General features: G+C 41.5%; 1 protein-coding gene across 1 annotated transcript in view; it reads right to left on the reverse strand.

The window, feature by feature from the left end:
* Positions 1-24,964, reverse strand: part of LOC119741058 (sortilin-like) — a gene marked incomplete at its 5' end in the record, with an annotated part of 45,989 nt that overhangs the window by 8,461 nt on the left and 12,564 nt on the right. Inside the window, 5 exon segments of the mRNA XM_038216696.1 lie at positions 1,315-1,429; positions 5,390-5,506; positions 10,985-11,168; positions 13,364-13,548; positions 14,919-15,087. Of these exon segments, the coding sequence (XP_038072624.1) occupies positions 1,315-1,429; positions 5,390-5,506; positions 10,985-11,168; positions 13,364-13,548; positions 14,919-15,087 (770 nt within the window).

Genomic DNA, 24,964 nt, shown 5'->3' on the forward strand with positions numbered 1-24,964 from the left:
AACGTCAACACACCCTGAATTTTGTGGACATCTTTTGTTCACATGCCCACATAGTGACTGTTAGACAAACTCAGACATACATGTTTTGGGTAGTTATGGGGTACCACTATTGTCCACTTGACTTCCCTTCTTTTATTCTCCTTTGTTCCCATTGAAATCTCAAACTCCATAGCATTTTACGTATGGGGTACTGAGATTTCTAAAGACCGACTTGCAGGGTACCATTGTCCCTATTGTTGCTCTTTGTTCCCGGTACCCCATAAGTCAGTATACGTATAAACCCAACCACCCACGGAAGGACAAGGCGGAAACAGTACGCCCCTTGGGCTTCGCCGCGGGCATAAAAAAAAAAGGCGTGAAACCACAACTTGCCAGCTTTGCCTGTTTGATCTGACTGCTGGTGACTAGCCATTGTTAAAAGTAAAGCAGGGGAAGTGGAAGTGAATTTTGATCGTCTGTGACTGTTTAGACAGCAGGAGGACTAATTAAGGTAAGGTTTTATCACTTTTGAGGGTGGTTTTGATTGCTTTTGTTGTGCAAATGAAAATAATTCAAACCAACAATATGCATATGATTAAATACTCCATTCAATCTGCACATAAACAAAATTGCAAAAATATCAAAATAAAAAGATTTTCCGACTGACTGATCCTATTTTTGAAAGTCATGTAATTGGAAGCAGAAGTAATTTTTGGTTGTTCTTGGCCTCATCACTAGCAGACTATGAAACACCACTATGAAATGATGTAATCTACCATGTAAAGCTCAAATCATTTAAAGACAAGACCATTTAAAGGACGTCTTGACGGACAAGGAGGTGAAGATGGCAACACGGGTCCGGATGTTGGAGGCAATGGTGCGCAGCAGACTAGTCTATGCAGTGCAAACCGAACGACTCCAAGCCTCCGTACAAGACAAGCTTGACAGCCTGTGGGTGAATTTCTGCAGGAAGCTAGTCAAAGGCGGGTTCAGCAAGAAGAAGAACATGGACGGTGAGGACACCGACGTGTACAAGTAAAATGCTGGCGAAATACTGAAAATCTGCCGGACATCCCGAGCGAGCGAGTTCTGTCTAAAACAGCACGTCAAGTACATGGCGCACATTCTCGCATGCCCAACTCGAGCGGGCAAAAACAGTGGCTGTTCACCAAGGCTGAGCATAAAAACAAAAAATCTGACTGATTTATGTATCTGTAACATAAGAATCAAAGACTGTCTTTATTTATACTTTCTAAGGCTTGTGATGTTATTTCTAAATAGTTTAAAATGAATTGAGACCGTTTTGCCATGACACTAAACTTTGGTTATTCTCACCTGCTCCACAGACAAGTTAGACTCCAGACCACTTGTGCACTGCTGCTGAAGTGTGTCCATGCTTCTGACTGGCTGAAAACCATTTACGCACATATCTCCAGGAATTTTACGATATCTATAGAGAGCCGAAATTGAAAAATGTGTTTTGCATGTGATTCAACTTCACCTTAACTTCCAGCCATTAAGAGGATGTTCCAACACTCATTTCCACATTCCATGATTGTTATGATTGTTACATACATGTACATACACATACACGGGAAATACCCGGTACACTAATAGTATACATGGGAGTGTAGAAATACATGTAATAGTTAAAGAGGTTGTGGAATGCTCGAAGACATTTCCGTCATTTTTCGGGTATATGTAGCCTAAGGTGTGATGAAATAAAAACAACTATTGTTTCTGTCATGAAATGAGTACAAAAGGTACTTTTGAGAGCTGTTTTTCAGGTCCAGTTTCGACCCGAACGTGCAACTGTGTAAAAGTCGTCGTTGCGGGCAGCAAACAAAACACAGTAAATCGTGACGTAATAAACAGGACTCGTGTATGCTACTGTGCATCGGGAGTCCTGTTTATTACGTCACGATTTACTGTGTTTTGTTTGCTGCCCGCAACGACGACTTTTACACAGTTGCACGTTCTTTATTATAATAAAATAAGGCCGCGGTAAGTCAAGCGATACCATTTGGAGTACTGTTATTCGAGTACGAGTACTTTGATGATCGAGTATAATTTCGACATGTCGAGTACGAGTACTTTGCTGCCCGAGTACCAGTACCGTCGTTACGAGTATGAGTACTTTGACATTGAAGTATGAGTACTCTAAAAAAAAATTATACGAGTACCGAGTACGAGTACTACAACAATGCTTACCACGTGTACAGAGTGAGTTTAAAAAAAATGTCCCTTTGGAAAATTTGTTGTCTCCCACAAAGGAAGAAAGCTTACCAGCTTTTCTCTTCAGCCAACATTCGATCTGAGTATTGACCACATTCAGTACAAATGTCACTAATATTCATCCATGCATGCAAAGGATACAGACCTTTCTTTGCAACTACCCAAAAACACTAACAACACAATGTTTCTCAATATTTTAAGGGGGTATTCAACGTTAATGCCACAACCAAGAACCAGACTTGTATTCGAGTCACTAAACATCGAGTCCAAGTCCGAATCCGAGTCACATTTCTTGAGTCCAAGTCCGAGTCCCGAGTCCTCCAGGTCGAGTCCCAGTCCGAGTCACGAGTCACAAAGGTCGAGTCCAAGTCCCGAGTCACGAGTCACCTCTTTGTATCGAAAAACATACATTTTAGGGAATTCAGAGATTCAGAGTCACCTTTGATATAGTATTGGAAAAACATACATTTTAGGTGCTGTAAATTTCCATTTTTCCCCACAGCTTTTCTCTAATTTTCTCTGGAAATGAGGAGTTCATTCGCAAAAACAGTTATAAAGGCAATTCAGACAAAACTGGTATTGGACTAACTTTTGCATTTAAAGTTCAGGCGTTTCAAATATCTTTTTTTAGACTTCTATGAAAGGTGGCGATTGAAGTTTGACGTAGTGCCGGTTTTCTCCTCTATTTCCTCTTGCAGAACTTGCATTCTGCACCTGATCTTCCATTGGCATTTCTCTTGAAGTTAAGATACCCAAAATTGACAATTTTTGGAGTGGATGCTATCATGATCTACGTACATTGCAACTTGCATGTAACGTTACCGAAACTGGCAGATCAGCAGACTAATCATATCGCGTTATCGCGATGCGACAGCAATACACGAGTGAACGACAGGACGTCTGCCAAGAAAAGTCTGGTACCTTACCCTATCAATCTTGCACCAATGCAGTATTGCGTGCGGACGGCGGGGTACAAGTTTCGGTACATTGATTTCTTTAATCAATAGATCGGTAACCGGCCACGGCCACACACGCACCGTATCGAGCGCCCTGTACATGTATTGCACAGTAAAGAAAACGATCGACTTACGTATGTGTGCGTGTGCAGTGCGGTAATTTCCATCGAGTCACAAGTCAGTTCGAGTCCGTAGCCCCGAGTCCGAGTCCGAGTCGTAAGTCAAAGTGACTCGAGTGCGAGTCCAAGTCATTAAAAATGTGACTCGAGTCTGACTCGAGTCCGAGTCTGAGTCACGAGTCATAAGTCTGCCAAGAACCTGAATAAGATGCGCCAAGATCTCAAAATCTAATATCCCCCTTCAATTTTTTTTCTTTGGGGCACCTCAAGGACCGGGTGTACTGCATTGTGCCAAACACCCTGCAGGACTTTCACCAGGATTACTTGTGAAATCCAAGCCCTCACAAGAACACGGATGGTCCGCAGAGCTATTGCAGACATGAGGACATGGGCACAACTACGCATTGATCTGAATGACAGACAGGTGGAGGGTCGAGAAGCAACAAAGTGAAAATAACCGTATCTGTCATTCACTTTCAAGTTCAATAAATGTAATTCTATTTATTGATGTCTTGTTCTGCTATTCCTATAATTTCCTTCATTGTCCTCAGGCCCATTGTTGCCATCGTGTTCACAGCAAAAGGCATATTCTGAACATCGTGTTGGTATGGTTTGGGGTAGTCACAAAGAAAGGCCTGTATGGATACATCCTTTTCATGCATGGATGAATATCAGTGAAACTTTTACTGACTTATGGTTAATACCCAGACCGAATGATGACTGAGAAGAAAAATAACAGTGTTGCTGTTGAAACCCCTCAACAGGAGTGAAGTTATCATCTGGAAACCATTAACCTTTAATTTACTACTGTGACTTTGACCTTTGACCTTTTGACCCCCAAATCAATAGTAACCTTTCCCATTTTTGTGGGAGACAACAAATTATCCAAAGTGACATTATTTTTTACCCACCTTGTACATTGTATGCACATGGACTTACCAGTATTCTACTTGTAATATACTTCAGAGTGCAATAACGTGACTGACATTACCTTAAGCTAAAAGACCGAGACTGACATTACACGTGACTGCAAACTCGTCCCCAGAGTGCTGAGCAGTACGCACCCACCACTACCTGTTCTCTCACCCTGGTATTGGATCATTTGCATGTGCAAGATTTTTGAACACGTATGCAAATGAGGAATAGTCTGGTGCATGCCTAGTGTGTGACATTTGTGTTTGTTTTTGTATGCGATGTCTGAGGTAAAAACAGAATCAATTTGTCGCAGCGCGAGCATGGCATGAGTTACGAAAATACAATTTTACATTAATTAAACTGTTACGATCTTAACGAGACAACATGCAGTATCACATTTTATATTAATAAAAACAAACTGGAAAGGAAATGAATATTTTCGATAAGGCGTGGACGAATGATCGCGAAAACACGTACTGCACGTTGTTAATAACAACACCAAGTATACGATATAAATCCAGTTCTAGCCAATTGCGGTATCGAATCAGGATGCTGGAAGAAAGTTTCCTATCCAGGGCTATTGGAAACGAGGTTGGAAATAACGTAAGCACTGGGGATGAGGTTGACGTGACTGACATTTTTGTTATAATTATTTCAATATTTCACAGCTCTAAACCACAAAACTTATAAACAACGATCAATGTCACACGGTGTTACTACTTCCCAGAACTCAAGTTAAGACTCTTTTTTATAGATTTACTTAACTGGTCAGAATGTTGGTATTTCCAAAAAGAAAAAGAGTACCTTTTTGTGATTGAAATCATAGTATTTTTTGTTTCTCATTTACAATCAAAGGCAATGAAATAAAAATGATAACTGAAAAATGCTACACATGTTCATAAAAACATTCCCCCAAAACAAAAATTGAAATAAACTAGAAGTATGTCTGTTTGATGGACAGAACATAGGGCTTTACAGCATTATGATTTTTGTTTGTGCTTTTTTGGTAATGTGCAGTCATATAAATAATAAATTTTATGTGTCACCTCATGAAATTATTCTTACCACTGCACTCATACACATCCATTATTGAACATCAGCTATAAAGTTTCATTCATGCAGTGATGGGATCACAGAATAAAATGAAGGTTAAACAGATGAAGCTGGTTTTATTGTATAACTTACCCCCAAGTATTGATCTTCTCCTCGTTTCCATTAATGCAGATGTCCAGGTGTGAGGGGTCAACATCCGCACTCACTTTGCATTCTTTACTTTCACCTTTGCGGCTAAACCCAAAGTCACTGAAGAATATAAAAAAAGTGAAAACATATCAATTTCAAAGTGTGGTTACAAGTAATAAGGGATGAACAAATAACAAGGGCAACTTTGTAACGTCACTTTAAGTGACTTGAATTTGGACTAGAAGCATTGTAATGGACCTGTGAGGAATTGTGAATCTGCAGCATAAACATAATAAGAAGTAAATGACATGCTAGGTTATGTGTTTGTATGGACTCCAAATTAAAGTTATGTTCGCAGAAAGCTTTTTTAAACTGCAAAATAGTGACTCATATTGATAATGTTGACACCACCCCCCCCCCCCCCCGGAAGTGTGTGCCGATTCTACTAGCGAATACTTACCTGTAGAGCATTACCACATGAGAGATGCTATCCATTCTCTATCATTTTCCTACATTATTTAGCGGCCTGTCCACCATTTCACTCCCTCTTTTCTTGAGAGTACAAGTGCTTGAGAGTTGGGAGGCAGGTGGGCGCTCCATGGGTAAGTACTTGCAAGTAGAATGGGGGAGGGGGATTCTACTGCACTTGTCTTACCCATAGAGCACTACTTCATATAGGTAGGTGGGTTCAAGCATACAACATAAAGTGTACAAGCTGGTCAGCGGGCTGCACGGGAGTGTAATCCCTATGAATAAACACCCATCAGAACGAAACCAGGAAATCGGCACTCACCAAAGAGGACAGGCCTTTACTGTTTGGTACTGGGGGGCACCAGCGGTGTACAAACTGAGTCTGGTAATGCTGCTGGGATGCTAAGTCGAGGGGCTGCATGGTCTGTTTGCTCTGGAAGTAGCAGGTTGTGTACATGCTGGTGGATGTCACCATGTGGCTTGCTAGATGTCCGTTAGTGGCACATCCTTGCAAAAGGCCCATCAAAAAGCTACACTCTGGACTTTTTGGGCATGTACCTTGTTCCTGGGGTACAGGCCAATCTATGAATACAAGCACATGGCAGACGCAGCCCAATAGGCGATAGTGTTGCGAGATGCTAGATGGTGCGGCAGAACTTCATTTAATCTCGGTCTGATAGTCGCCGCCAAATTACGTACCAGCTATGGGTACAGACCCAAGGTCTTTCATCCGAAATTGATGAGAGAAGCTTGAAGTTGGGTATCAAGATGTCAAAAATCATTGATGAGCTGTTTTCTGTGGGAGGGGAGGCATGGGGCTGGAACATACATGGCCTGGCTCCAAAGAACTTTAATGAGGATGGGTTTCGCTGAGTTCGCTCTGCAGCAAGCCATGGCTACTATCAAGAGGAAGGTCATCACCAAGGAGATAGTCAGGATAGCAGCCTCATTAAGGGTCTCGAAGGGGCCCGAGTTAGTGTAAAACCTGCCCAAGGACCCCTAACATAAGAAGGGTGAGTTGGGGTATAAAACCATGCCCGGATGAAATGTGCATGGACACCTGATCGCAGAGAAAGCTGCCATACATGTTTAAATTGCCATATTTGCCCAGAAACAGCTCTGAATCGATCTGCCTTGATCTTCCTGGACACTCAGAAGAGATGGGAGATATGGGAAAAGGGGGCAAACAGCTGGTCTATAGTAGAGGGTCGGTTTGCCATGCCTGAGACTTGGAAAAACAGGAGCTGAAATAGAAGCTAACCGTCGTTCTCTTTTGAGAAGTACCATGTTGCAAAGCAGAGGCCAGGAAATGGGCTCACCCTGGAGATTCATGTAAGAGGCCGCCATTTTGTTGTATCCTCCCAGACGGTACCCTCATTCAGGGTACAGGCAGACATGTTGCAAACTCGGTGCCAGGCAGGAGACCAGATTGGACCGAAGGAGAAAGGGGCCAGAAATAGAGCTGGAGCGGACATAAGTAAAGGCAGCATATTGGAATCAAGTTTAAAATGATTACCAATAAGCAAGTGAACAATAGCCACATGGGGACATTACAGCAGGTGTGTCAGCAGAAGAAAGAGCAATGGCTGGCATCTGCCTTTTCGCTCCAGTAAAGGTGTTGTCCCATAGCAATGGTGCCTGAATGTCATCTCTTGTCAAAACACTCGATTTCTCCCTAGAGAGCCCGGTGCTTGTTTTAGTCAGTGGGTGGTCTGGGAGCATCCATTAACTGGAACCATGACTGAGGTTAAGTTATCAATGGTCAGAGGATAGCCAGGGTTAAGACCAAGTAAAATGGGTCAAAGAGCCCCATAAGTTGAGGGTAGAGGCCTGGAGCCTTTGGGATATAGTGACTGCTACAAGCCAGCCTATGGTTGGAAGCAGCAGCGTAATCCAAAGTTGGATGGAACTTCAAGGACTGGTGGAGTCTGACAGCCTGACAACCAGTACTTCATCTGCCATGCCCATTAAGAAAAGGGATTTTTTTCTGTCTCGTCTGCCAAATTAGTGATGGACTAAGGCATTCTAACACAGACTTAAGTTGCTGAGGACACAGCTAATCAAATGAGAGTGTGAGCAATCATCCATGATGGATCCTGGGGTTGGGTTACACTGGTCTGGTGATTGTGACAATCCTTAAGTTGAGAGAAACTGTGGAAGGGTCATCATGGACCCTGAACACTGAACAGCCAAAGAATCTAAAGCAGAGATGAAACTGGCATAGGGGAAAAATCAGGGAAACAGGCCTAACAAAATTACGTGTCCGAAATCTGGGCTGTAATACACATACACAATTGTATGTACAATACACTTCAGGCCCAATTTCCGGACACCGACTCCCGTTTTAATTTGATCCAAAGGAAAATTTTTGATAAAAAGATGGTCAGTGTTTTCATAAAATCAAACGGCCTGATCTACTGTTAGTGTTATTTTGTAATGGACTCATCAACAAAGAAGTTCACTTCTTACTTGAGAAAGGCAAGGAAAAAGCCCGAAAGACAAGGGCACCTTTCATGACAACAATTCAATCATGTCCATGATTCAACCACACAACTCCGTATAGTACGTGTGAAAAAAATTGGGCATTATCGTCTTTTTCTTCAAACAAATGCCAGTGAAATGTTTCACTATTGCTTTCTTCGCCATCCTCAGGACAATCATTGAGATTTTTAAAGCATTGCATTTTATACAACTAAATCTGAAACCTTCGAAAATTGCACATGTTGGATTTTATCCTCTGGATCGTTCATCATGTTCATGAGCAGATGAGCTTACCCGTAACCGACCGGCCATGTGCTAGTGGGCGGCACGGTAGGTACGTTGGTAGGTACCGTTGCATATCATCGTATGCAGCTGTACTGTGCTACACGCATGCTTCATACACTGTATTTCCGTGTGATGCAATGATTTTTCCATATCATGTGTTAGCCTAGGTGTTGCTACCGTAGAAGCACTCCATTAGCCTCAGGTGAAAGCAATTAAAACTAAGCTCTGGATAATTTTTACGTGCCGTTTTCATTGACTTTTCAGTGATTTTTGGGAAATTATAGTTGAAAAAATATTTTGTGGGAGGAATCGTAAAAAAAATCTGACTTTTCATTGGAAAAGTCAAAAAGTCTGATTACCGATTAAAATCTGAAAAGTTTCATCTCTGCTAAAGGAAAAGTTGCAGCATGAGGTAAGTTAGTCTTGGTAAAACGCGGGTAAGTGCTGATGCAGGTATTTCAGATGACAGACCTGGGTCAGGGTGAGAAATCATTAATGAAGACTGAAAGAGCCCAAGCTTTCACTAGCCCGGAGTAATGCTGGGCCTTGGCCAGACAGAACAGTAGAAGAATGCTTGCATTTCTGTGGATTGGGGGCAAGCTAGGCTGCAGAGTGGGAGCCCCAGTCTGGCCATGAACACTCAGAGTATGTCCGGAGTTGTAATAAAGTCCAGGCAGTTGAGGCACCAAAGATTGACAGCGGGCAAGCTAGGTACATGGTCACAGCTGGCCTGCTGTCAAGCTTTTTTTAGTTAGGGCGAGTATTGAAAGCACTTTGAGCTTTGGCTCAGCATTTCGCTTTTGGGCGTATCGGCTTCGATAACGCATCCATATAGAATACAAACGCAGATATGCCAATAGCCATACAAAAGCCGTACAAAATTTCGAGTTTTCCATAGGTTTGTGCACAACATGGATGCGCCCAGCAGGCATCACTTTGTATATCGAGTCAGCGCTCTAGCAATTTAATATAGCTCTGTGCCGGTAACAAAACTCTATCTACAGTCGAATCTCGTTAGCACAAACTCTGTTAATACAAAATTCTGGTTATAACAAACATAAAGCCTTGGTCCCGACTGTGCATTTATGTGCACAATGAATAGGACTGATGTTCCTCTTAATACTAAATTCTGATATAACAAACAATTTGGCTAGGTCCGAACAAGTTTGTATTAACGAGACTCGACTGTACCTTCAAGCATGGATGATCTTGCAGCACTCAATGTGCCATTTGTGTACGTGTCCCCCCCCCCCACAAAATGACCTTGGCTAATACTAGGCTAAGCGTCTAGTAGATGAATAGGGCATGAGGGCTTTACATAGAGGGCGAAGTGTCACTCTGTTGGCCAAGGTAGCACTGGGAGTGAGGGACTTGCCTAGTGTCACTCCGTTTAAGAGGCAGTAAAACAAAATCTCACACCAATAACGTTCAAAAGGAAGGCTGGAAGGAATCTAAGAAATGACTACAAGCCATAGTGTACAGGAATGGCTGATGAAAGAAGTAAAAAATCGAACAGAAATTGGAGCTCTGAAATACACGTCTTTCACAAAGCGTGCTAAGAGAAAGAGGAAGTGAAATGGCCAGCGGGCGGGCCGCAAGGTACCGTGGGAACATAAATCTTAGTGAATGATAAGTGCCCTCAAGAGAATAATGCATGTAGCAGTGCTCTACAGGTAAGAACAGCACAGTACAAACCTGATTTACACCAGCATAATTCCTCTAGACAGGATTATTATAGATAAGGCTTTTCTATGTTATTAACATTTTCTGCTTTATTAAATTGCAGATTGTTATCTTAATCACTTAGAGATCATCATAGCTTATCAAGTGACTCTGAGTTTATGGTGTGTAATTGGTTGGTTTTGATTGTGAACACCAGTCATTTAGTTACCTTGTTTTCAGATGTCCGAGCTTATAGTTTTTGAAACTTCTCACACCACAAGTGAGACCGCGGCAGCCACAATAACAAAGTCAGTGATTTCGTTCCACAAAAGTAAGTCTAAGTTACATTGATCATCATGTCATTGTCAATTAGTCATAAATCCTGCAATAAGAGTCACACATAGTCGAACGTCACTGACAGCTGTGAGGAGTTAGCCAATCTATAAACCTTGTTTTCAAATGTCCGTAATATCTGTTGTATATTGTAGACTGTGATTGCACGAGAAAAGACGGTTAAAACAATATAATTGAGTCATACCAGAATGAGCCCCAGTCTATGGCCAGTCAATATACTCAGGAGCTTAGTCTAGACTGACATAACAGCCAAAAACAGCTTTTGTTTTTCACATGTAACCACACACTTTTTTTTCTCGAAAACTCGTAGAAATGCCCATCATATATAGCTGATAATTCACTTACCACTCATAGTCATCTTTAGTACAGGAACATGGATTAGATTGTTTGGCTTTAGGCTCATGGGCATAATTCAGTCGGCACAGGGAATCAGGTTTCACTCTTTCAAATGTTTCATTTAACCCCAGAAGACAGCCTCTCCTTTCATTTGACAGATGTGGAACCCATTCATCAAAATCTTTTTCTGTGCCTGTAAGAGCAAAAAGAAGTCGTTAATATACAGAGATATTGCACAAATATTTGCAGAGATAACACCTGAAAGACAGACACCAATTGAAACGACAGAAATGATTGAGTATCCTCAAAAAAAGAAAAAAGCAAAGAAAACGGATTTGTTTCAAACTAAAAAAAAAAAAAAAATCAGAGCCAACTGCTAAGTATTTTGATGTGTGTCCCATTGCTCTCGGGTAGGTGTGCCACATCTCATTTCATTTTATGTTGGTCATAGTTGCATTTATGGACCAATCTTTGGTAAATAACTACAATGATGAAACATTTATTGTGGTATCGGGCAGAGGAAATACTAGCTGGGATGAGTCGTTGAATTTGTATTATTCACAGGTTTAAAAAAATTGTCAGTGGAAAAAAATTAAGAGGTAAATAAATAAAAAAAAACTGGGGAAAATTGGCCAGGGGGCGACTTGATACAATCATTGGACCAGACAAACATTTTCTTCATCGTCCTTGTCCGATAAATCCCCCTAAATATCCAAGTTATTCATTATCCCCCAAGCACATCAGCTACAGAGTGCCTGCCTTTGCAATTAGCACCTGCTTTTGAAAACCGATGTGGGAAAATCAAAAATTTGGAGTGAAAACTTGACAGATTTTTCAAGGAACTTTCATCATGTAACTATCATATGAGCATTTTCACAACGACTGGCTTTGGCTTCGTCTTACGTAGATTTTAGACCCTCAACTTCTGGAACTCCAGCTACATTTTGGTGCCTGTTATGTTTCAGGAACATTCAATCGGTTGATATGAAGCCAAAAGTTGGAATATTCCCATTTGGTTCGCCTCTCAGTGATTTTGAAGTCAGAAGAAAAGCAGAAGCCAAAGCAAAGGTTTCGAAAACCCCCTATAATGTTGCTGTGAATCATGATCAGTGCGCCTTCAATTGATGTGCATATTCATATCGTACAAATTTCTACGCGTACGATCGACCGTTATTTATATATACTAATGTATTACTTTGACCTCAATTTGCATGTTGACGATACTTTTCGGAGTGTTTTCATAGTGATAATGTTGTAATATTCAACTATTTAAAGCCCAGAAGAAACACACTTGCCAAAAAAGCAAAACAAAACAAACAAATCATTTTTTTCACATGCCAACCGTGACTTCAAAGGACAGTGAAATTAGAGCTTATATACAACCATATGGAGCTATAAGATATAACCAAGCCACTCTCCATTAACTCTTTCAGTGCCAAAGTCGTACATGTACGAGGTATATTTGTTAGTTCGAAATCGCCAACCTCATACATGTACGAGGCAATGTTCGTATTTAAAAATTGCCAAACCTCGTACACGTACAATGTACGAGGTAGAGTAAGGGGGCGCTCTTGCTTTTTCTAATAATATCATTTTCATTCAGTTACGACCTGTATTTATTTGTTTCATTCGAGTTCTTGCGAGAGGGCGCAGCACTGACACTCGTATTTTCTGCAAAAAGTGCGGAATTCCCCTGTGTGCAAGACAGTGTTTCAGGGTGTATCACTGTGTATGTGACTACTATTGACTTTCCAATATACCAAGGATATACCAGAGAGCAACAACAAATTTAGTGAGTAGAACTTACTTTTTACTTTACTTTTTTTTTTTACAGAATTTTGAACAATTAACAAAAATGCTCTAAGTTGGGCACTTTAGGGTTAAACTTTTCAAATTTCGCGGGCACTGAAAGAGTTAACCCTTGCATTTTGTGTTACCGCACACTTTTAGGTCTTTTGCAACAAAAAAGTGACACACACATCAGACAGACAGACTTCAGACAGTCAGCGTACAATTTTTTAATACAGGATTCAAAACTACAAGCATCACAACCTCAAATGCGGTATCAAATTAAAAGGGACAAAACCTTTCATTTGAGTAATGTGGCAATGATTTGGAATATGCTTATGTTATTTTTCCCAAAAAAACTGGGGGTTTTGGTTAAAATTAAGGATTTAGTATTACCATGTTATTGTTATTAATGTTTAGATGCACATTTCCCACTCAATTTTACATCACAAACAAAGCATGACCATCATTGGTAATACTCCCCCCCCCCCCCCCCTTGATATGAGCAGTGAAAACAAACCTTTATTCAATTGGTCTACTTGTTTTATTCAAATTCAGAACAAAATGTGTGTTTCATTGGTATTCTTCACGTCTACCTACACTCATCTTTAAGTACAGCACTGAAGTCAATGGTCACAATCCTCCATCTTCTGTCCTCTGATCCGAATCCCCAAATGCTAACATTAAGAGAGTTGGTGCTTGGCTCTGGCAATAATCCTGTAATGCTGAATGGTTCATCACAGAACTTATATTCATTCCAACAGTGACCCTCGTCATAAGAAAACCTGTGCATTAAAAAGACGCAAATTCATCATTGCTATTAGAGAATGCCAAATTGTTATAAGCATATCTGCATGGCACTTAAAGCTATAGTCCATCATTTGCTGCTATCCGAAAAGTAACTGGCGTAATTATTGTTAAAAAACATACTTGGTTGAAAGATAGTAAGGGGACTAAACTCCCTGTGAAATTATTCTTTCTGGCAAGCTGTCATTTGAAGTAATCAACGATAGAAGGCCTTTCCAATGGTGCTTCTTAAGACACACCGTAGAAAATTTAAATTAGTAGTTTGTTTTGTTATTCGGCAAAGCGCGCTTAAGTATTGGCCCAACGCACACGCGCGGTTGGTTGCTATAATTCGTCGGATCAGTGCACGACATCGCGTAGCTGCAATCGGCTCAGTGAGAACGTGTCTCGGACGCTGAATTCAGGCCCAATTCAAAACATGATTCAGCAACTTTTGATTTGAAATTGAGATCCTAGAATGCTGTTTTTCTCGGAATATACAGCTGAAGCTGAGCTGAAACTTCAACAGGTTAGTTGTTCAGTACCCTTCTTTAGACTTTGAGCACTCTTGTTGCTTCAAACGAACAAAATGCACAAATTTCTATATCTTTAAAAACGACATCATCATGAGAAGAGTATCTTTACTTAGTTACTAATTGGCAGATATATTGCAAGCCTTTACGAAGCAACTTGTTAGGTGGTTTCAACAAGCTTAGGCAAAAAAAAATTAAAAATAGCTGGTCTCTGGTCAGACCAAAGTTCCGGAATTGATGCGGCGATGCATTTTCTTTTTTTGGGGGGGGGATCTTTTTTCTTTAAGCTTGGATTTTACAGACAAGGTGGGTACAAGTTTGCTTTTTTGTGCCCTCATATACCTTAATGCCCTCCATCATTTGCCTTTGTGCCCTTCCCCATTCCTTGGTGCCCCTCATTTGCCTACAGGTAGGCTCCCTCCTCGTTTGCCTCGGTACCCGTTTCCTTCACATTTTCCGTACAGCCAAGGCAACTCTTTATGACTCTGGACTTTGCCTCCAAAACATTTTAAAAACAAGCCCTGCTACATTTTCAGAACAACAGAACCTGTTTTTAAACAAAACTTTGAGGCGCAATAGAGGGCACTGTAGTAGCTACTGCAGAAAATTTGAAATAAAAAAACCACTGATGCGCATGATCAAAATCGACACGCGCGCTGACCAGAGACCAACTCTTTTTTTTCCCTTTTTTTGGGCCTTATGGTTCTTTTTTTTCCGACTGAAGGAAACAAAACTTGAGGTTTTGCAAATGCAATTTACAGAACAGACCAAGTCTCACTATGCAGCTGTTAGGAATTTTAAATTTAGGTTTGTAAGAAGATGAAAGTAATTCTTACTTGATAGTATTGGTGACATCCTGTTCGGCAGATATAGCCAGCAAAAGACCACCATGGTTTGTTACAGTGTAGTGATGGGGGCCAGATAATGCTTTTGTCCAGTTGTAACCACCATCATTTGAAATGAAAACATCAGGAGGATGTGTCTCCAAAGCATCGGCGACATTTCCTATTTGTTGAAAAAGTGAATTCATTGTTACCTGAAGTACAAAGGATACTCAATTTCTTTTTAATTGTGTAGCTTAACTGAATACTTTAGTTTGACTGAACAACTGCTAGTTAAAAAAGTAATAACAATAATTATTACCAGCAATGGGTCATTAGGGAGACTTTCCCATAGACTTATTCAAACTTAAAAGTGCCCTAACCTAATATTCCCTTGTCCTTTTTCCACGAATTTCGGTACGTTTACTAATTAGACCACGAGCAACAAATGTAACCTAATTGTGTCAGGAAATGTGGCCTCTAAAGGGGAGGCTGTGCCATTAGGGAGACAGATATGTGTCTCCCTAATGACCGGTGTTTCCTCACTATCGAAGAAATTATGATAACGTGTCTCCCTTATGGTGTATCTCCAATGTGTAGGATGTATGGAGAGAAAGAGGAGGCTTTATTTCATTTAGTTTGCGAAAGCAGCAAGATGGCACAGACGGAATACAAGGAGAGGCACAACAAGTTAGCCAGGGTGATCCACTGGGATGTTTGCCAAAAACGGAGGATCAAGGTCAAGGACAAGCGGTGGGAGCACGTTCCGGAGGTGGTTCTGGAAACTGAGGAGGTGAAGGTTCTCTGGGATTTCAACATTCAGACTGACCATGTTGTAGAGCATAGGTGGCCGGATGTTGTTGTCCTAGATCATGTAGATAAGAATGCGAAGATGTGCCACGTTATAGATGTGGCAGTGCCTGGTGATGCCCGGGTTGCAAAGAAAGAAAAGGAGAAGGTATTAAATTAAAGTACCAGGATTTGTTGGCCAGGAAACTACGCAAGTTGTGGAGGGTCAAGGTGAAGGTCATTCCAGTCATTGTGGGGGCCCTGGGTACCATTCCCAAGTCCCTGGAGAAACATCTCGACGAGATCGGCTCGACCGTGAAGGTGAAATTGCTGCAGAAGGCGGCTCTTCTTGGAACTGCAAGAATCCTACAGAAGACGCTCGAGCTCTAAGGCTGTGGGACGCAGCTTGAGTCGAGTTGATCCAACGCGGACAAGCATAAGATCTCTCATCTCGTTTTGGGTATTGCAAATAATAATAATAATAATAATAGGCATTTATAGAGTGCAAACATATCCACCGTAAGGTGCTCAAGGCCCTATACACATACAAGCAAAACAACAGCAAAAATAAGAAAACAAAATCAACATGCATCAAATCTTATCATAATTCAACGGGTGATTGATAATTTTGTGGCATAAGGAAGAAGGAGGTGAGCTATACAGTTTTGAATAATATTGTGAGCAGTTCAACTTGTTGAATAATTACACAGAAAGTTTGAAGTTATCTTTTCTTGTTTTTCTGTTTTTTTTATTTTTTCTTGTTCGGCATGTCAATTATTCTGTTACAGATAATTAAACCTTGACAGTCACCATTTCTTGAGAATTAAACCTTGAAAATGAAAAAAATATGGAAAAATCAGCCATTGCGTCCAAATGTCCAAGGTGTCAGCTCGTTGGGCCCCGAAGCTCCTTGAACCTGATCAGAAACGGACTCGGCACAACCTTTCAAGGGACAGTGTTGCCATTTTTTAGTTTGTTTGGTTTAATTCTAAGGAACCAGTGACTATCAAGGTTTAATTATCCGTAACAGAAAAACAAGAACAGATAATAACTTCAAACTTTCTCTGTAATCAACTTGCACACTATAGTATAATCATCGCCCTCTACCTTAGGCCACGAACTTATCGATCACCCCTTGTAGCTCTTAATTTGCCAGATAAGGGGGAAGAGGCATATAAGCAGCAATGCATGACAGTGCATCTACATGTATGTGCCATGCTCAAGCATTAGTTATTCGAGAGCAGAGAAACCGATAGCTAATTGTTGTTTGCCTACATGAACAGATCTCTATGTGATAGGACAATCAGTGTGAATAACACCTGCACTATGTTGGGCCAAGGTGTCTATTCTGTCGGGATGATGTTCCCTCAAGTTAAAGCTGGCTCTGGAAAATATGTTGCTCTGAGTGTGACTCTGTTCTGGATACACCATTGGAACGATCTCCATGATAAGAGTTGGGCTGACCCAGTGCCTCCCTTGCAATTTATATACAACACTCATCATTGTCATGTCCCAAGTCTGGATTCAGACCTTGAGTGACCACCGGAAAATCCAAGTCAGTCCTGATGTCGAGCGGGCGCGTGTGTCACGCCGCTATTTCCTCACACAGTCCAGCGGGCAGCGGTGTCACTACTGCGGAGATTGAGACCGGTGACCTTGGGAGAAAATACCTCACGATCCCATAGTACGGCGCATATAGCAGTGTGAAATGCCCACCAGGAACGCCGTAGAAAACTCAGAAAATATGACCATGTATGGAGCTGAAAACTTGTGTCTCACCCGAAAAATGTGTGTGACCATATAGCTGTAGTAGCGTTGCTAAAACATGATGACTGTGCCGGTGTTGTTATTGCTAAAATGTGATGACTTTGGTGTTGGTGGTGCCCTGCCTCTGTGACCAGGCGTGGATGATCGTATAACCAACTCTGACCCATAGGTGTCGTACGCCAGACCCCCGCTGTCCTGCAAGCACATGTGGTCGTGAGGTGTGCAAGCATTCAAGTGACATCCGAATCCTTTGCTTGTATGTGCTCTCGTAGGCTATCAGACATGTGCGAGATTTCCTGGGGAGCAGACCTAGCACTGCTTCGAAGGCACTGCTCCCGAGGTATTTCGGAATGTCAAACCTCAGGAATTAGACCCGGTTTGCTGCGATAGAAATATTACGCTTGGAAAGCTGGAAGAGGTGTACTCAATGAATCATACAGCTTGACCTTGACAGCTTTTTTGGGTTTTTTTTGGTACATCCGCCATTGTTGTAAGCACTGAGAAATATGGCTTTTATAGCACAATACAGAACAAGCCCACAACAAACCGGCATCGACCCTGTACCGTCATGTTTGCTGGGTACTTGGCCTACCGTTATGTGTTCTCGGGGAGGACTACATCAGTGCAAGGGGAAGGTGGCACCAATGAAGAAGCTTCAGTAGAACACCAAGTTCCACAAAGCTTTCAAGCAAATCACATTTGCAATATCAGCACATTTGCAATATCAACAATTATATAGTCATATGCAAGTGTTCTTTCAAATTCATTGTGCTTCATGTAGTGATCGTATATCGTGAACTGTGTTACAGGCAGATCGGCGTGACAGGTGACCCCAGAGGTGACCCCGGCGTGGAGGGTGACCCCAGAGGTGCAGGAGCAGTTGGAGGCCTTCACCCGTGCCATGTATGGTCAAGCGCGTGAGACTGCATATGCGAATGTGGTGAGGAGCAAGCTGCTCAGGGAGAGGACCACTAGCTTAACTGCAAGAGGAAGGTTGACATGGTACGCCTGCCATCAAGCATAACTAACTCATCCCTCATGTGCAGTGCGTCAACCACCGTGTGGCCGGCTACAGGCGTGCTGCTGACCCTAATTTTGAGGCTCCCAAAACGTATGATGAGGGTCAAAGGTGGCTGAAGACAGTTGAGGGGGTACTGGAGCCTGTCTGGTCAATTGGCCCTATCTTGCTCCCATCACTCGTTGATCCGTTGGACACTGATGCTGCTGAAAATGAAGAGGGCCAGCAAAAGAGCGAAGTGGAAAGTGGTATCCTAAAGAGGCTATCGAGATTGACGAAGATTATGTTTTCATTGATGACGAAGATTTCCCTAAGACTTCGCCACAACGTCACTTGTTATAAATAGCTCAGTAATCTTTCTGTAATGACCGGTTCAGGAATTACTTAAGTAATAAATGTTCATCAATTGCAACAAGGTCTTTGCGCTAAGTTGTAGTTATTTCTCCCATCCTATGACCTTGAAGATGACCTTAACACAATGATGAAGACCTCAAATTGACACATCCTATGACCTCGAAGATGATGACTAACCATAATGTTGACATAGAATTGTCTTTGGGTTAAAAAAAAAAAATTCTGACCAATAAGCTTTTATTACCATATCAATGGGAGTTGGACAAAAATATTGTATGTCGGAAAGTCAAAACAATGAAGTTGTCTATTAATAAAATGCCCTTGACCCTTGTCCTTTGAGCAAGAAAATGACCTCTGATTACTTCTAAACCACTATCAATCAATTCCATGACCCTAAAAAAAAATAAACATAACGTTAAGCTTTTTATCCACTGGCTCTATTTTAAGATTTCCATAATATTGGGTCAATATCCCAAACTTAGGGGGTGGGTCAAATATTGAGTCAAGGCTCCAAAATAAAATGCCACATCTTTTGTAATTAAATGGATTTGGTAGTTGGGATAATGTGGAAAATTTGTGAAGCAATAAGTAGGCCTCTATCACCATATCTATGGGAGCTAGGTAAAAAATAATGCAAGTGGGAAAATGAATATGACACTTTTTTTACCAAAATGACCTTGACTTTCGCCTGAATTGCATGGCCTTGACCTCCAACCAGTTTGAAAACCTCGAAAATTGATTCAGCACCCCAGAAATGTATAATTTTGACACCAGGATCATCAAAATCGGCTCATTAGTTATTGACATATGACACTTAGCGTTTTTAATTATTTGCACAGCAGCCATCTTGGAAATATGAAAATAGGGCATCATGGGACATTTTCTATCGCTGGCAACATCAAAATCCTTTTATTAGATGTCCTAGGGTTTCTAAAAATCATCTTGGAATTTTATTTTAGGGGGGTGCATGGGAACTCATTTCTCCTGCCTTACTAGTACTGGTATGTAAAGATAGGCATCTTTTGGCGACCAATGGGTTTAATGGGACTAATAGTCGGTAACGTTTTCATTGTGGAAGGCACTGTCGGCACTAAAATCAATCCGATTGACTTTATACTCGCACACACTTAGACCAGCACCTAAAGATGTGTGCCAAACATTGACATCATCATGACGTAATCGCGTGACCCCTGATGTCACAATATAGGTGCATATTTTGAAGGCCAATATCTCCATAACAACACGTCCGATTGGGTTGAAACTCGGTATGTATCTAAACCGGGGTGTGTTATAGATGAAATCTAAGTGACATCACGATGACCATGTTGGAGGTCTCGAGGAATTGGTCGAGGCCGGCTCAAGGCCGCCCATTTTGGTGGTGTTTTTCTATTCTATTAATTTTAATTTTTTACCATATCAAACCCTCGAGATTCTGCCGCAGTGGGTTCCGTGAAACGAACGCACAATGTACGCACGAATGAACTGGAAATGGTTGCATTGAACGTACTCACGTACGTAGCAACTTCGCCTAGCCTGCGCTTCAGCTTTCAAAGTGCATGCAAGCGTTATAACTGTTACCGAGCGTGCCATTGTATTCAAATGGATGATCCGTGAATTCATGGTCATTTTGATGAACTGAGTAATATCATGCACGCATGTTCCGTGTTGCGTGTGGTTTGGAGAAACTTGATATGTACCTAAAACGGATGTGTTTATAGATGAACATTTAAGTGACGTCACGATGACGTCATCACGTGACATGTGACGTCACATTAAAAGTGCAAATTGTGAAGGCCAATGGGGTTGAAACTTTGGATGTACCCTAAAACAGATGTGTTATAGATGAAACTTTAAGTGACGCCACGGTGACGTAATCATGTGACATGTGAGGTCACATTAAAAGTAGATATTTTGAAGGCATATATCGACAGGACAACATGTCCGATTGGGTTGAAAGTTAGTATGTACCTAGATCGGGATGTGTTATAAATGAAAATTGAAATGAGCTCATGATGACGTTATTTAGTGATATGTGACGGCCTATCAAAGGTGCATATTTTGAAGGCCAATATCTACAGAACTCTGTTTGTCCTGATCACTCTACCGCACATCATATCAGTCTTACATGACATATAACTATACAATAACAAAATTACCAAAATAGCCGTATGTTTGTACACAAACATAATTAAATTTAGTTACTCTTGTAACTCGAGGAATCAACCAAAAACACAAAACATGCTATTCTGTGTTATCTTATCTTTTATTATCACATCTCTGAACAAAATTTGGAAAAAAGAAGAAGTACTCAATTTACAGGTGCTAAAACCAAGTCTGCTGTTAAGAAAAAAAAGCCAAAGCTAGGATAGCATACATGCTGCAGGGCATTGGTGATGTTGGTGGAATTTCTACATTTCTTATTTTAAAAAAAATGAATTCTTGTTTGAAGAACTATTTTCTTGTCTCACTGCCTAGAAAAAAATTTTAGGGAGTGACACAAGAACAATTTTCTTAAAATTTTTACATTTTAAAACTACCATTTTTAACAGTAGGGTGATTTATGAGTAGGCAGGCAGGCGATTATCTGCGATGAGTCTTTATGTGGGAGAGAAATCCAATGTACGAGGCACATTGTCTCCCACAGGTGCTATGGCAAAGACTCCCCAGAGGTTGTCCCTGTTTTCCTCTCTCTTTCTCTCCTCTCACTGGTGGCTGCTGCTCTCCTCTGTTCAAACATCTCTGTGCCCTTGGCACCGACTTACTGCCAGAGGAACCCGTCCTGAGCACAAGCTTCCCAGGAGCAAATGGCCTTCAGTCTGTCCTTGTACCTCTTGTATGGTCCACCTTGTGCGTGATGGCCTTCTTTACAAAGCTGACCATACAGAAGGATCTTGGATTTCGGGTATCATCCATACGAACTACATAGCCTGACCAACAAAGCTGGCTCTTGATAAGCAAGCATTCAATGCTTGAAAGACCACACCGTTCAAGGACTTGCAAGTTTGAGACCCAGTCTTGCCACTTGACGTTGAGTAGCTGTAGTAGGCAACGTTGGTGAAACTGCTGAAGTTGCTTAATATGGTGCCTATATGTGGTCCGAGTTTCACAGCAGTAAAGCAGTGTGCTAAGTACAACAGCCTTGTACATGGCAATTTGGGGTTGAGCTTGATGCCATGGTCTTTTCAAAAGAAAAATAATAATCAGGAAATCTGGAGATAGGAATTGATATTCCTTTTTAAAGAGGCTAGAATGAGAATGGAGGGAAACAGCCCTAGGCAAGGCCTTCCAAAGAGATACAGAGCGTGGGAAAAGCTATTATAGTAGCTCTTTGTTCTACATCTCGGCACAGCTAAAGTGCATGGGTGAGAGGAAGCAGAGAGCCTGGTTGTCACTCAAACACCCTGACATGAGGAAACAAGTCAAACAAACTGGTGGGACAATTTCCATTGAAATATCTGTAGAACAGACTGAAGATGGTTACTGACCTACGGTGAGAAAGGGTTGTAATGATGAGCCCAACTCTTCACCAACCACATAAACAATTCGCTTCTACATCCGATCTAATAGAGATAAATGGCAGGCAGAAGCTCTGGCCCATATGTGGGAACAGTATTCCATCAGGGGACGTATAGCAGGTCGAGTAGCTTGTTAATTTCTGGGTTATTTTCATCAAACCAGTCTCTGTGAATTCTCTCAACAAATCCAAGGGTGTCAGATGATATCGTATAGTAGTGCTGCAACTGATCCTCAAAGTTTGGTTCAGTTCGGTTCGGTTGCAGTTCGATTTTTTTTCTCCAAACTTCGGTTCGGTTCGGCTTCGGAAGTGTATACATAATGTACATCATACAATGTATTAGGTTAATACAATAAAAAGCATATACATACCGGTAGGCCGTTCCCCTGTTCGAACAAACACGTGTGTACCGCGCACGTCTGACAGAAATAGGCCCCGCAATTTCCACATGCTATTCAACACAAGTTGAAGGATGAATCTTATTTTTATTGCGTTAACAATATTCCGTTATAATTTGACTTGATGACGTTGAGAAATGAACATCGTAAATTGCTAGAGGGTTACCTATCGCAGCCCTATCCGGCCCGGCAACTATGATAAAATTGGCGATCGTGTAGTGTAGGGCCCGACTCCTAACTTAAGGGAACAAAATCTACTTTAAAATTATGAGACAGATGAAAGAAGTTGGTTCTCAATAAACAGGTATGTCATAGATGGAGGGCATGATTTTTTTTAGGGAAATTTGGGGGTAAAATGACAATAACAGCGCGGCGACACAACACGCAACCCGAAAATAAAGATGGCATTCACCGCGCGAGGTACCATGAGTGAGCAAGTACGGTGCGCTGAATCGCAAGGTGCAAACTGCGCACGACAATCATGATTTCTACCTCAAGAAACTGTTCAAAATTGCAAAACGGGTGTCATTAGAATTGAGAAGTCTGCTTTTGATTATAAAGGTGATTTATTTAGCAATTTGACTCTAATTTGATCAAAACAAAACAGAGGCCCTACGCTACACGATCGCCATAAAATTTTCCCACACGTGCCGACGGGTTTTCCCGAAGAGTTCCGTCCCGTCTGAGCATGCCCTGATGAGCACTAAAAACTTGTCTCGTGGCAATAATTGCCGAATAGTTTTGTTTTAACAAACAGGTCCTTTTACTGTGCCAAACTTATGAAATCATGATTATTATAACAACAAGCTTGCAAATAGTAGCTACAGTAAAAAAAATAATAACTTTTCGATTCGCGATCCATGAATATTCATATTGTGGACGGATCCATTAATTTTGTAAAGGGGTGTTTCACCCTCTTTTGGGAGATTACATCGTTTTTCGTATTCATTATATTACGAAAAAAAAATATATTGCGAAAATTAAGAACTTATTCTGAACATGGGAAAGGTTTCAGACTCCATAAAAAGTTGGGTTTTTTTAATTCTGATACGGTGAAAAAATTGAAAATGCTGGCAGGTGCAGCATGACTAGTCATATAGTATGGCTAGTCATATGGGGGTACTATTGCGAAAACTCTAATAGAAAGGAACCTGCCAGTAAAGGGAATATGCAATTTGGACATTTGGGTTCGGTTTGGTTCGGGTTCGGTTCGGTTCAGTTCGGAAGGCCAAGTTCGGCTATTTTTAGTTCGGTTCGGCGGTTCGGCGGTTCGGCTGCAGCACTATCGTATAGCAAATCTCTGAAGATCGACCATTCTTCCTCCACATTTTCACCAGTGGGTTCTGTGTATTGAAGGGTCTCTCAGATTTTTGCCTGTATTATGTTCTTGGCGACACAGAGGTGGGCAATGTTGAATTTCTTGACTGGTTTCTGCCTCGCTGTATGAGGCTTAGGAGCAAGCTGAATGTTCATCTAGCTTCGCACTAGTCGGTGATCGGGCAAACACTCAGCTCCTGTCATGCTGCTGGGATGTTCACATTGCGTCTGTCTCCTTGGCGAACGATCACACCATGGCATATTCCAACATGTGCCATCCACGTGGTCTTGTATTTGTTTGCATGTGGAAAGAGAGTGATGGACAATTCATGCTGAACACAGAGAAACAGCAGAAGCAGACCGTTGGAGTTGCACTTGCCAGTGCCATGGTGTCCAAGTACTCTCGACCATGGGGCATAGTCCACTCCCACACGGGAATTGAAATCACCAAGGATGATGAGTTTGTCTTTTCGGTTGACTTCACAAATGATATGAAAAAGCTCATCATAAAACGCTTCCTTAACATCATCAGGATTAGTCACTGTAAAGAAATACCGTAGCAGCTGAACATTGTGGCAAACAAGTCCTTATCGAGCTTAAGACACAAGGTCGTCAATCTGTCATTTATCCCATGAGGAAGGCTATCAGGGCATTTCACAAGGTTTGTGCGAATGGCAAACCCTACGCCACAGGTTCTTGGAAGGGCAGTGGAAGATGTAGCCTCCCTGAACTTCTTCTAGCTGTGTTTCACCAGCGAACCTCATTTCGCTCAGAGCTGCAATGTTTATTTGAAAGCGATCAAGCATCCTGGCGATGAGTGCTGTCTGGTGTTCTGGTCTATCGTCTCTGTCCAGCAAAGTACGGACATTCCAATTCCAGAGGTCAATAGGTGAGAATTGCATTT

This window comes from Patiria miniata, unplaced genomic scaffold (genome assembly GCF_015706575.1).
Source record: "Patiria miniata isolate m_02_andy unplaced genomic scaffold, ASM1570657v1 HiC_scaffold_11, whole genome shotgun sequence".
In the NCBI taxonomy this organism is placed as follows: Eukaryota; Metazoa; Echinodermata; class Asteroidea; order Valvatida; family Asterinidae; genus Patiria; species Patiria miniata.